General features: G+C 33.7%; 1 protein-coding gene across 2 annotated transcripts in view; it reads left to right on the top strand.

Moving 5' to 3' along the window:
* Positions 1-13,471, top strand: part of Oatp30B (Organic anion transporting polypeptide 30B) — a 184,333-nt gene that overhangs the window by 167,945 nt on the left and 2,917 nt on the right. For both annotated transcript variants that reach the window (XM_085946622.1, XM_085946623.1), the window contains 8 exons: positions 6,860-6,967; positions 7,829-8,065; positions 8,435-8,599; positions 8,709-8,907; positions 9,806-9,981; positions 10,923-11,175; positions 11,859-12,047; positions 13,127-13,278. In XM_085946622.1, coding sequence (XP_085802748.1) covers positions 6,860-6,967; positions 7,829-8,065; positions 8,435-8,599; positions 8,709-8,907; positions 9,806-9,981; positions 10,923-11,175; positions 11,859-12,047; positions 13,127-13,278 — 1,479 coding nt within the window. The remainder of the gene's footprint in view (positions 1-6,859; positions 6,968-7,828; positions 8,066-8,434; positions 8,600-8,708; positions 8,908-9,805; positions 9,982-10,922; positions 11,176-11,858; positions 12,048-13,126; positions 13,279-13,471) is intronic.

The following is a 13,471-nucleotide window of genomic DNA, read 5'->3' on the forward strand; positions in this document are numbered from 1 at the left end:
TTAAACGAGACGAGTGCGACGGTTTTTTAACGTTTTGAGAAATTTACATTTTTTTTAATAATTTTATACAAAACTTACATACCTAGTAATTTCCTTATTTATTATTCTAAAACTTTTAGCCCCGCATTTCTGAAGTAACAATTTCATTTTTTTCAGCTGTTTTTTTTTCATTTTTTGGTTTTGTTTTACATATTTCATATATACCTGCCTTTACGAAGAATACAAAACTTAATAATATATTTTTCATTCATGTCTGCTCCTTTTAATAATTGAGTATATGACCGCCACGCGGCACCTCCAAGAATCAGTGTCGCTCGCAAGATTTCTTGCATTGTAGTGTAGTTATTGGAATACAGAATTATTTAGAAATAAGTACGTCCGAATATTATTGTATCTACGTTATCGGTTATGGTTATACCATATTATCAAATCATACAATCACATGCGTTGACTACCGCGTGACTCGATTTCAACATGCCGTCGGTGGTATAGCTGGACGCAACAAGGTGACAGACTAGCGCCACTTCCTCGTATTAGGATACTCCCCAAACATCGTACCAAATTTATAGAAATTTGTGTGCTTTAATATATATCTTATTTCACTGCTCATAGAATTGTATAGCGTTTTTGACCCCAACCGTCTTTCAAAATGCAATGTCTGTCTGCATTATAAACCGGGCTGGCATTTTTATTGACCCTGAAACTAGTCTCTGCGGTCAAAGCATTATTATTACCTGATAAATATATCGATCACTCCGACGGGTGATTGCTGACCTTTGGCATATATCCAAATAAATTCATTTTTCGTGTTTCTTTATCAAGTCGTGCTGTGTTACGTTAGAAGCTTATCAAAAACACAATCGGATTTAATGGATAGCTATTGCCTACAATATGGCCAATAATGACAATTTTTTGTTTGTTTCCAAACTCTCTTATTTACTTGTCATAGTTATGTTGAGAATCCATAAGTCTATGAAATTTCGTTGACTATTTTTATCGACATAATTTTATTTGTATTTAAGTTTGACTTCTCCAAATATGGAGTTGTAAAAATCAAGTAGACTATCGATGCTGCTTTATAAAATGTCTTTAACTTTTTTACAAGGTGACAATGGAATAGGTACGTCATAATATCATAATAAAATCATAATATATTTCCCACGTTGAATGTAGTTTGCGGTTCTTACCGCCTTTTGGTGATTTATTTCAGTAGGTCGGTACTAAAACTATAAAGAAAATCCATATTTAATTTGTGTACAATGATAATATTAACTATGATGCCACGTACTTGTTATAATTTTGATTTACAATAGTATGAAATTACAAAAAAATAGTTTAATCGATTGCTTCTCCGGTGGGTAATAAAGCCAAGATCCTTTTGTATTTCTGAAGGAATAATATGGTGATTTTGGAGAGTTGGGTTCAGTGCGCATCTACATAACAATTTTATTACAAAAGTCAAATGCATTCGTTAGTAACATGATCATAGGTTTAGGTAGTTTATATTAGTATCATATGTTGAAAGGTTCTAATCGACTGTGGATTGAGTAAAAAACCGTAAATAAATATTTAGTCTACTGCAGCATATAACATATTATTATTATCCCTGAATAGGCAGAATAACCGCATTTGACGATAGTCACACCTTTAACGATTATGACTAACTAATCGTAGTAGCTGAAATTTGTGGAATTTCTATATACTTAATATGCAATTAATATCGTATGATGAGCTACAATAAACAGGAGAGTACTTATCTCGGTAAAGTATAAATTCTACTTTCTTTACTAGGGTAGCAGTGACCTATGTCCAGTCAGTTAGGACTTATCTCTCGGAGTCTTCTCGGTTGTCCATCGTGGACACTTCGAAATACAGCTATCTTCTGCACAACCACGGTCTCATATGAGGGTGCATATTCAATAAATAAAAATATCATACTTTTGACGAGACGTTAACATTTCTGAGTGACTCATTATTTATTTTCTCTGCGGCCTTATATGCTTATCATTTACACACAGTATCATACATCATGACCATCGCCAAAAATACTATTTGTATTTTTATTTTATTAAAAAATATGGGTAAAGTCGCTTTATTTTACCTGAAATAATGACGTCAAAGTCGTTTTGTTTTCACCGTCGGCTGTCTTTGATTTATAAGCGCCGTCGCGGGAAATGCCTTCGCTTCTTGTATTTTATTCAAACTTATCGTCCAAGTCAATCACGACACTTTTAATAATATATCACCGTGTTTTTTTTTTTCGTCGACTTTCGGCGGAAAAATCAATAATGGAGCGAGACTACCTACACGCCGCTAAATCGAACAGTTTGTATTTTATTTTACGCATTCGCCCTAACGATAATTTTCCCCGAAAAACATAATTTTCATAACATGTAAATATACGAATAATATCATAACTTTAATGTAGTACTGTAAAATACATGCCGATGCCAAAGCGATTACGAACCAGTAAACGATTTTTGGTGAAGTTAATTTTTTTTCGATTTCAACATCCCAAACGTCCCGTCAGCAATAGCCATTTGTCACAACTTGTCACAAGCTACAACTTGGTATGGCGTTTTCAGGATAATGTTGTTATCTTTAATGCTGTTTTTGCTTTACATCCGTGATAATATATATCTGCAAAATTTTCCGTTATTTAATCAAAGATAATGAGAAACTCCATCCACAAAAAACACAAGTCGACATAAGTCGCGAAGTAGACAGCAGCTGATCGATAGTGCTATGTTTTTTATTAATTGCACCACTGCCTTATGTTATAGTCAAATATAGAACGCAGTGGTTTCATTCAACTGCCGTAGTATCGTTAAACTCTCCATAAATTGTCTTTTTTTCAAATCTGTCATGACCAGATAACGACGCAGTTGCAACTGAGAATCGATCAGAAAACAAATAAAATTATTTTCAAATATTGAATGTTTGCTCTTTATTATCTATTTTTGTTATTTTGTAAATTTATTATATTTCAATGTATTTGTCACTTTTCTTTAGAAGGTGTAGTAAAGCACTATCCAGCTATATTACGCTCTTTTGTTTTTTATGTCTGACTACAATTTCAAATCAATACATTTATACAAACCTTCCTCGTGGTAATGATAATTATTATAAGAAATATAATTTACTGTATTTGGTCGGAAAACAGATTGTAATAATACCGTATATTGACCAAATTTACCTAGGTACTGTGTTTTTTAACCCACACTACACTATTCATGTCAACAGATTGGAATGAGTGCAAAAACTTTTTTTAAATCATCTATCACCAGCAGTCACCTCAATATGAACTTACCCAATTATTCTTCCCAATTGGAACATTTCAAAATACAATCTTTAGAAACACGGCGTACTATTTCTGACCTTATATTTATCTTCAAAATAATTACAGCTTCATTACAGCTGTACATAATATTAATTTGATCTAATTTAATTTGATGTATTATGCTTTTTGAGTCCGCCTGTTATTGGGACCATCACATATTATTTTTTTCTATATTATATTCATATCTATCATGTGTGATTGATCCCGTTGGTTGACCTAAATAAAAAATATATATATAGAGTGGCTATACAGCGAAATATTGGGAAACACCTAAAAACTACCGCAATTGTTGGATTATTTGTCCTCGCTCACCCTTCAAACGATTGACGAGCGCGTCTTGATAAATACCAGGAATCATGTCACACCAGTTCATACTCGCGGTGTGCGCGATTCGCGAAATAAAATGTTATTTCACCCGTTGACGGCGGCAGCGAAATCCTCGTGCTCGCAAGTTTATACCTACCAGCTATTTAAGATTAAGAAGTCGAAAATATGTAGATTCATTGTATTGTGCTGACTATTGTATATTTACGACTCAGTTATGGCGAAATCAGCGGCTCAACGATCGTAGGAGTATCGGAGTAGGAGCAAAACTAAAGATTTACTTTTATCGCGTGTGCATTCAAGGCATGGATTTTTGTATCTTATTTTACTCCCTCCGTTCACAGCCTTTTAATAAGCACTGAGAAAATGGTCCACAATCAGTAATAATTATTATAGAAAGTGAGTTTTGTTACCTCTCATATTGTCGCCACGTCCACATCATTTATTTGAGTCCGGAGCGAAAATGGTAAAAACATGCTTTACTTTATAGCTAGCTATACATACAGTTAAATAATGTTTTAAAATTCTATGATAATATTGATGATACAAACATTTTACATTCCATACTCAATAGTGTCATGGTGTGAACAAACATATTAATATGTTATTCTAACTACGACTACGCGAATCTAATTTCCTTCAAATTCTAAAATATTATATAATCCTAATTTATTATATTACATGTATCCTACCAAATTGAGTACCTACCATCTATTCAGAATTATCTAGCTTATATTCCCCGGGCTCTATGTATCTAGTCTGCTGTAAAAATATTGCGGACTCTTACAAATACATTACAACGAAGTACTTATAGGCACTCATCTCATCAAACACACACGCATATATAAATATATAGTCATTAAGGCCATTAAGCAAATGAAATTAAATAATAATAAATATGAAATGAAAGCCAGCTGTTTTTGGGTCGGGAAGACGAGCTGGCGGCCTTGCGAACTATTTTCCCTTTCCAACACCCCTATCGCCCCCGCCACCCCACTCCCTTCTGACCTCACAACCCTTCCCCTGCGCCCTCTCACTGCGAGCGGCAGACCTTATTATTCCCTCTGTCCTCCTCAGACTGCTTGCTATCAGCTCGGAATTTATTTTATGTCTCTTTGAAATTTCACAAAAGTGAGAAGTGTTTTCTTCTCAAGTTTTTAAACGATTTATCTACGGAAAAATACTTCTAGCGCAATAAATTTTACTGTACATCAACAGCTGCTTTTTTGCGAGACAGGATATTCTGAATTATCATATAGGACATAGGTTGTATTATATTACATGCGCATAATATCTAGACGAAATAACACCAAATTATGTTGTGATTGATGTATCTATTTTTTTGTAGATATTTAACAATAATTCCTTCTTTGATACGCGTTGCTTTTTCTTTGCTCCATCTGCATATTTTATAAATGGATATTAGTATCCAATCCAAGTAAGATGCCCAACGATTTGGGGAAACCAGGTCAAATGCATTTATTTATATTTTCGTTATTATAATAGGTAGCTATCTGCTTTTGCAAATACAAGTTTTGCATACTAAAACTCATAATCGGGAGAGAAATAACTCAGTGTAGATCCTAGCTTCCTCCAAAAACTCTTTCCTCCTGTCCAATTCGATACCTCAAGCATAGGCAGTCATGAGTAACTACTTCTAGCTCACAATTTTTTGACCTGCCTCTTCTCTACGTATCGGATATTGCGCATATGTTATAGCAACGGATCCAGCTGATGTGTTTGTTTCAGTAAATGGCGAATGATTTCGTTATTTCTATTACGTTATTTTAACATAAAAATCGTATTAAAATTATTGACGAGCCAGTTTGAGAATCATTACTGAGTCTCTGGGGGGTAGTGTTGTCAACAAGGGGTGGGTTTTTCATTCATAGACCATCCGTTCGACTTCACTGCGTCGCACTTTCTCTACTTATCCGATATTGCGCATATAGAAAACCCTTTCCGTCCAAATCTCACAATTTGTAAACATAACTACACGTCTGGTGGGCAAGACAACTTATGAAAAATTTTGCTGGTGAATGAAAATTCTCGGAAAAGAAAATTGTATAAATGCATAGATTAATAGACGGGTACCCACCTGCTGCCAGTAAATAAAAAATCTACAGCCACAAAAATTCATCATGGATTAAAATTAAATGATACGGAAGATAGCTATTCATTTAATTATTTAGGAATAAATTTAAATTACATTACAAATTAGACTAACCGTTGTAAATACAAAAAACATTAATTTATAATAATTATCATGTAGTGTGGTGAAATCATGGCCCCCACAAGGGGGCTGACAGGGCTCTAGCCTGGGGTCTGAGCTCATTGGGGGCCAGGCGTGGCGGATCGAGCAGATAAGTGAGATAAACACACTTTACAAATTTGTCCTAAGACTAAAAAGGTCGCGCGTCGGTTAAAACACGCGGTTGTGTAGTGCATTTTTTTATTATTGTGTGTCGACAACTTCAAGTAGATTTATTAAAAATCGTAAATAAATGTTAAAAATAAACTTTATACCCTCAATTTTACCTGGAACGCCACTTGGAAAACGCTACTGTAAACCGTCACACTACCTTTAATCCTAGAAATAGGTAGGGGGCCGTCAAAGATCCTGGCCCGGGGCCCGTTTCAGGATATGGGGGCCATGGGTAAAATATCCACCTCCTACAACATATCATATAGGGGAGGTACTCCAGGACAAAGTTCTGAACAGAATACGAATATCGTCATTGAAGAATTTTCGGATATGGTTTCAGCAGTCTTAAAGGTGAAGATTAATGTTTGGCTGCCAACCTTCACAAGGGTAACGGCATTGGAGTATTGGGGATTAAATTAGTAAAGTAACATACCTATTATGGTTTTAAAACAAATGAGTTAGTATCCGTTTTCATATTTTATATTTTTATGCGTGATAGACGATTCAAACATATCACTGTTTTGTATGAAAAGTTATATTTCACACATTGGATTATATTCCATGGACATAATATGGATAAAATGTTCTTATTCATTTCGTAGCAACGTTTAGGTAAAATTTTAAAACAATACCACAACTTATTATAACGGTTAACATCCACACAATTATTCTAAATACTTCTCACCTCGAATAATAGTTTTATCACACGCTTTTGGATAACCTGTCATTGTTAATTCTAACTAAAGCATTGTTTCCTCTTTTATTTTCAGGTTGTATGTACAGCATGGCTGCTTTTGGTCCAGTATTGGGCTTCTTATTGGGAGCCTATTTGCTGTCGTTTCACATGGACTCATTTTCGGACACAGTTATTGAAATCGGTAACATATTGTTAATTAATTTGGTTGTCTTTGCATGTATCCCCTATTTCTATATTAATTAATCCCTATTTACTTATATTGCTGAAATTCATTTTCTTTCATAAATATAATGTTTTAAAATCGTAGTTGTACCATTGTAATAATTACACAAATATTACTATTGTCTTTAGTATGTTTTTGTATCTATAGTAAATTTCTAATAAACCATGGCCGTTCTCGTCTTACGACTTACTTACAAACTAATTGTTTCAATTTAATTTTCAATATATAGAATGAAGAATATCTTCTCTATTATCTATATAGATTACATGCGGCGTCTATGAAATAAAGTGAATATAAAGAAAGGGTTACTAAGCCCTATGATTAAATTAGCTGCAAGTCATTTCGCAATGCAGAATCACTAGTATCAAACTTCATACTGTTAATACCCGCATCTGTCAGAATTTAAATTCACTCAATCGATATCATCAATTTTATTATTAAATGTTCAGAAGTTATCAAAATAAAGCCTAAAACATTTTATATAATATATAAGTATAAATAATATATGGTATTGCTTTATTAATATTTACCAATTCAGACACGAAAAATGTTAGGTTTCTACAGATACCAAAACATTCACATTATACTGCAAATGTAGCTGTAATTGCCTGTGAAAGGACTTACTGTGTTAATTGTACGTACATAGTACCTAAACCTAAAAACATCTAGTAAACATAGATGGCGGCTTTACATAATTGTTTATAACAAAACTATTTATATTATGAATCCCTACAAAATGCTTTTAATTGTAATGTTTTCTAATTATCAGCAGGTCAAATGAAGTCAAATTATTAAACCTGTACTTTATTTCTTTTATAGATCCTGATGATCACCGGTGGGTTGGCATGTGGTGGGGAGGCTTCCTGCTCTGCGGTTTGCTTCTAATTCTAGTGGCCATCCCATTTTTTGCATTTCCCAAGATCTTGACAAGGGAGAAAGAGAAGATCCGGCTGTGTGAAAAGGAAGCTCTGGCCGCAGGCTGTGGACCCTCCGTCTCTAAGGTTCCTCCAGCCCCCGCCAAGCCATCTGATACGGGCTATGGGCGGGATATTAAAGGCAAGTTAAAAATTAACATATTATTACTATACCTACATTTTATTTGTTTAAAACAGGTTTTTTCTGTTTAATAAATACCTACTTATTTTGAATAATAAGTTTTTTTAACACACCTGTGAATAATTTACAACATTCTTTATTATTTATCCTTTCATCAATACCTAGGTATTAAAAAGAATTATGTTGTAAGTTAAATTATTGTAATTAATTTTGTATCTCCAACAAATGCTCATTATAAAACAAAACTCTGTAGGTATATATATTACCTATTATCTGATCAATTTAAAACTTCATATTACACTATTTTCACATTCCCATAGAGAAATCTTAAAATCATATGCCGTAACATGGTGTTATTAATATTTTCAGATATTCCTGTATCGATGTGGCGCCTGGTGTGCAACCCGGTGTATGTAGTCACCTGTCTTGGAGCTTGCATGGAGCTGGTGATCGTGTCAGGCTTTGTGGTGTTCTTACCCAAATACCTAGAGACACAGTTCAGCCTTGGAAAGAGCCAAGCCAGTGTCTTTACGGGTAATGTTTTGAATCAATAATTTGCAATGAAATAATTGTCACTGCAATAATGAATAAACCTTAGAAGTACGTTAAATCTGCAAAATATTCATTATTCTGTCTATTTTAGGTTCAGTTGCTATACCGGGTGCTTGCATCGGAATCTTCATGGGAGGATGTCTTTTGAAGAGACTGGAGCTGAGGCCAAAGGGTGCCGTCCAATTCGTGCTCATATCTAACACAATTTGCCTCGCTTGCTACACTCTGCTTTTCTTCCTGGGTTGTGATAATGTCAAAATGGCTGGCACTACAATACCATACTATAACAGGTAAGTCACTGAGTAATATTATGGAACTTATTTTAACAAATAGCTGCAGAAACTTATTAACACTATCACATCATTTAGAGAAATTTTGAGTTTTATTTTTTATGTAAGTATTTGGTTTTCTAGTTCTGTTGAATGGTGTCATATAATCACAAAATTTAAATTTATTAATCACTTGCGTTTGTACTCGGCTTCACTCGATGTTTTTCCTTGGCATTCCAAAGTGTCTTAAAACTTTATAGATTCTGATTGTGCATTAAATTTGCTTGGTTGGATTACATTCTTTTTCCCATAGATAATCTTTCTGTCTTGGACATAAGTTATAAGTACCATAAAAACGTAGTACATTCAATCAAAATCTTAGCTTTTCCAGTTCCTTTGATCTTTGAATGAGGTAGATTCCTGCAACTTCAAGAATATCAGAATCCATTATTACTTCATAGTAAAATCGTAGATATCAGTAAATTCAAATAGATATATTTTTAATGTCGAATAATATCTTCAGACAATTTTGTTATTGTATGACAATTATCAAAGAAATATAAAATGATAATAAAGGCGAAACTTTAAATATTCATATCTCCTGAATTAAATATCTCCAAATATCTTTCATTTTTTTTTTGCGTTGATTTTAACTTTTGGACAAACTTTGTGTTTTATAGTATAGATAAAGAAGATACTTAGCTCAGGAATACTGGGGTTTTTCACATTTTATACCAAACTCAAAAAATCAGAAATATTCATTGAAAAATAATCAAATGACAAAAGAATATTAATACTTAATACGATTTGGTTTTTTGGCTTTCTAAATACGGCGCTTTACCTCTCAGCTCCATATTTTTTCTGTTGTCTGTATTTAATTCCTGATTTAATTGTGTATTTCTTTTTGCATTGTTTGCAGCACCTCAAGATCCGAACCGTTCCAAGTGAACCTGACTGCTGCATGTAATTTTGGTTGCTCCTGTCGAACAAATGACGTGGAACCTGTCTGTGGAAATAATGGCCTTACATATTTCTCACCTTGCCATGCTGGTTGCACTGCATTCTCGTCCAGATCAAACTATACCAACTGTGCATGTAAGTCAATACACATCACATTTTCCAAATTATTTTATTCCCTTCTCGATATGTGGCTTAAAAACTGCCGAACGTTTTGAAGGAAAAATTTTGAATTTCACATTTATTTCTTTCAGGATGAAAATAATTGCCCTCTTTGCTATCCATAACTTCCTTAGCATACATACACCTTTAGTCTTTACCATGACAGTCTGTCTATGGACATGTGAATTGAATATTAGAATTTTTACATTTCATTTTTTATGCCAAGAAGCTATGTATTCCTGCATTTGGTTAAACAATTTCGGTACTGTTCGGTTATCAGAAATACAGTGGAAAACATATTTTGAAAATAGCCGATAAACTGGATTATTTTTTAGGTTAACCTAACCTAACCCAATCTAACCTAGCCTAAACTAACCCAAACTAACAAATAATCCAGTATATCGGGTATTTTCAAAATGTGTTTTCCGCTGTATTCCTGATAACCGAACAGTACCACAATTTCTCTAAATCAAAGAATCGCCTAACAGCAAGGGTACCGCTTGAATTTTACTGTATCTAATAATATCTTGCTGTACACTTTCGATTCACTCGCGAGACAACAGTTGGGAAACTAGGCACCCAACATTGAAAATAATAATTTTCACATAATCGCACAACATTGCAAAAACAGTTTTGGACATTCAAATCAAACTCTAATGTTATATTATAAACAACTTCTACATGTCTCGTATTAATAATATCCATCTCTAAATCTGTGTACCTGAGGCTTTCGCTTTTTGTACAAAGGTTTACCTACTCATAGAGCATCCACCCATTACAACAGCCAGCCACTGCAACACTATGTGACAGTTGGCGGTTAAGTGAACACCCAAATGTTTTCAATGCACAGTGATCTGTTAATGTCAGTGTATGGGGAAAAAAAATTTATACTTATTTATTGAATATTATATTCTCAGGTGTTCATGGAAACCTTTCCATGTTGGGTGGAGGTCCAGCCGGTGGACCGATGCACACTGCTGGCGGGGGTTCATCGGCCGCCGCCTCCATTGCCGTTCGTGAAGACTTTGCCGAAGTGACAGTGGTGCCTGTAGCCACAGCGGGCCTTTGCAGCGCACCATGCACCACCATATTTCCTTTCTTGATATTGCTCTTCTTCATGACATTTATTGTGGCTGGAACACAGATGCCACTACTAATGATAGTATTAAGGTAAACTATAGCTATTATATACTAAACTTACATTCTCTGCAGCATTCCTTACTTTTGGTCTAACTTGACGTGCTCCCATAATAAATGAGGAGATGAATAGAAAAGAGACCTATGTAAAATTAAGGCATTTTACTGTAAAAGTGTTTTTTGAATTAGTGATTTATTCTTTACCATGTCACAAAAAATCATTTTACTATCTATGACTACTAGTGGTCAATATAGGTAACTCTATCCTACGGCATATATTTATGTTATATATTGTAGCACAATGAATTTTATAAGCCATATATTGCAGACAATTATTTTACCATGTTTTACTGAAAACTTAATCATGATAATTATTAGGATAATGGGCCAATACACGAACGGCTCTCAATAGGTGGTTTGGTGGGCCGCATATAATCCACAGAATTTTCACCACTGGCTTATACCTTCAATCTAAATCATTTAGCTTTGTTATTGATATTTACTTTGATATTTAAAATGTAATTTTTTTATTAATGTTACTTAAATTATTGATCTCATTTCTTGTTCAATCATCACCCTCTTATTATTTCTATTATTTTCCCATATGTTGATTGTTATTACTTATTTATCCAAAATTAAATTAACCATTGTGTATTTTTATTTTAATAGTGGATTCTCATGGTATTTTGTTTTGAAAATTCATTTTGTCTCTACAGATCTGTCAGCGAAGAAGAGCGATCGTTTGCCCTCGGAATGCAATTTGTGATCTTCAGGTTGTTTGGATATATCCCGGCACCGATTCTATTTGGAAACCTCATCGACTCCACTTGCATATACTGGAAAAACACTTGCGGTGGAAAGGGAGGACGGTGCTTGCTCTATGATATTGAACAATTCAGATACAAGTCAGTAATTTTAACTATCAATATCATTCACTTCACTGCAAAATATATGTCTACATACATGATGAAGACTTAAGATATAGATTGAAGATATACAATAGATTACATAATTGGAAAAGACCTCAGATAATATTAATATGTACTTACCTACTAGAAAAATTCTTTTTTTTTTTTAATATAACGCCCAACGGGATTTGAACCTGTAACCACAAATCGCATGAATTGATTTATTGTTCTGTCCGTAAGTAATGAAATTCCAATGTAAGACTCTAGGGACACCTTCAAATACGATGAAATTATTGGGTCTGTATTCGTCACAAATGTATGAATATAGGTGCTTAGTGCTTCACTTTGGAGAAATAGCTTTAGATAGATTTATCATCTATAATAAAATAACATTTACATAGCATAAACTGAATATATTTAGATGTTTATTATTTATTATCATTTACTTTCATCCAATATGCAGTCTTCGCTGCTGATACTTTTATTATGATGCTGTGAATCACATAATATAATCTTTTTTTATATTAATTTATGTAGATACCTAATATATAATATTATTCTATTTATCAAGTTTTTCTGATAGCCGTAATCTGAAAGTCCATTTCACATCTTCAAATCATAACATAATACATCAATTATATATTATAATAAGCACCATGTCCGTACCATACCCTAAGGGTAACGTAAATTACCATTTTTGCTCCTCTCCGGAGCATTAGGGCCTCCGCAGAATTCAGTTTACATTAACAGATTTTTTTATCAGAAAATGGTTATTGGCTATTCACCCAATCTGTTGGGTTCTTTTTCTGGAGCATAACGTTCGTTTACTGTGTGTAAAAAAGTTTGACTTCAAAAAAAAGCATTAAATTATTGCCAGACCTCCACATTTACGTTGGAATAGTGGCGTCTGCCTCTGAAGCCATACTAGTATAATATAGATTACACTGATTTCATGACAGCATACAAGACGAGCATATTACTGTTTTTCTCGATTTGAATGCCACTACCACATTATAAACTCTTTGGTCAGATATCCACATAATATTAATAATTCTGTTTTTTTTTTGTCTCAACAGATATGTGGGTCTCTGTGGAGGAATAAAAATTCTCGCTCTAGGCATCTTCATGGTGGATTGGTGGTTGGTGCGCAGGCGAAAATCCCTTGACTATTGCTCTCCACTTGATCCACAAAAGGACATTTCAGGCTCCATCATAAGTCTCGATAAACGTACGTATCCTAGGATAGCTTGATGGCATCTTGTTACATTATCACTAACACGTACATATTATGTTTAGTAAAAGAATGATCTCAACTTTGTAATAAAAATTAAGTTATGCTGAATTTTTCATTGCTGTGACTTTCATGCATCTTTTCGGATATATATAAAAGGATAATTATTAATCATAATTTAGATAATACG

The sequence above is a fragment of the Rhyacophila brunnea genome, unplaced genomic scaffold (assembly GCF_057557595.1).
Source record: "Rhyacophila brunnea isolate RB1 unplaced genomic scaffold, BYU_Rbru_1.0 scaffold_2, whole genome shotgun sequence".
Taxonomy (NCBI): Eukaryota; Metazoa; Arthropoda; class Insecta; order Trichoptera; family Rhyacophilidae; genus Rhyacophila; species Rhyacophila brunnea.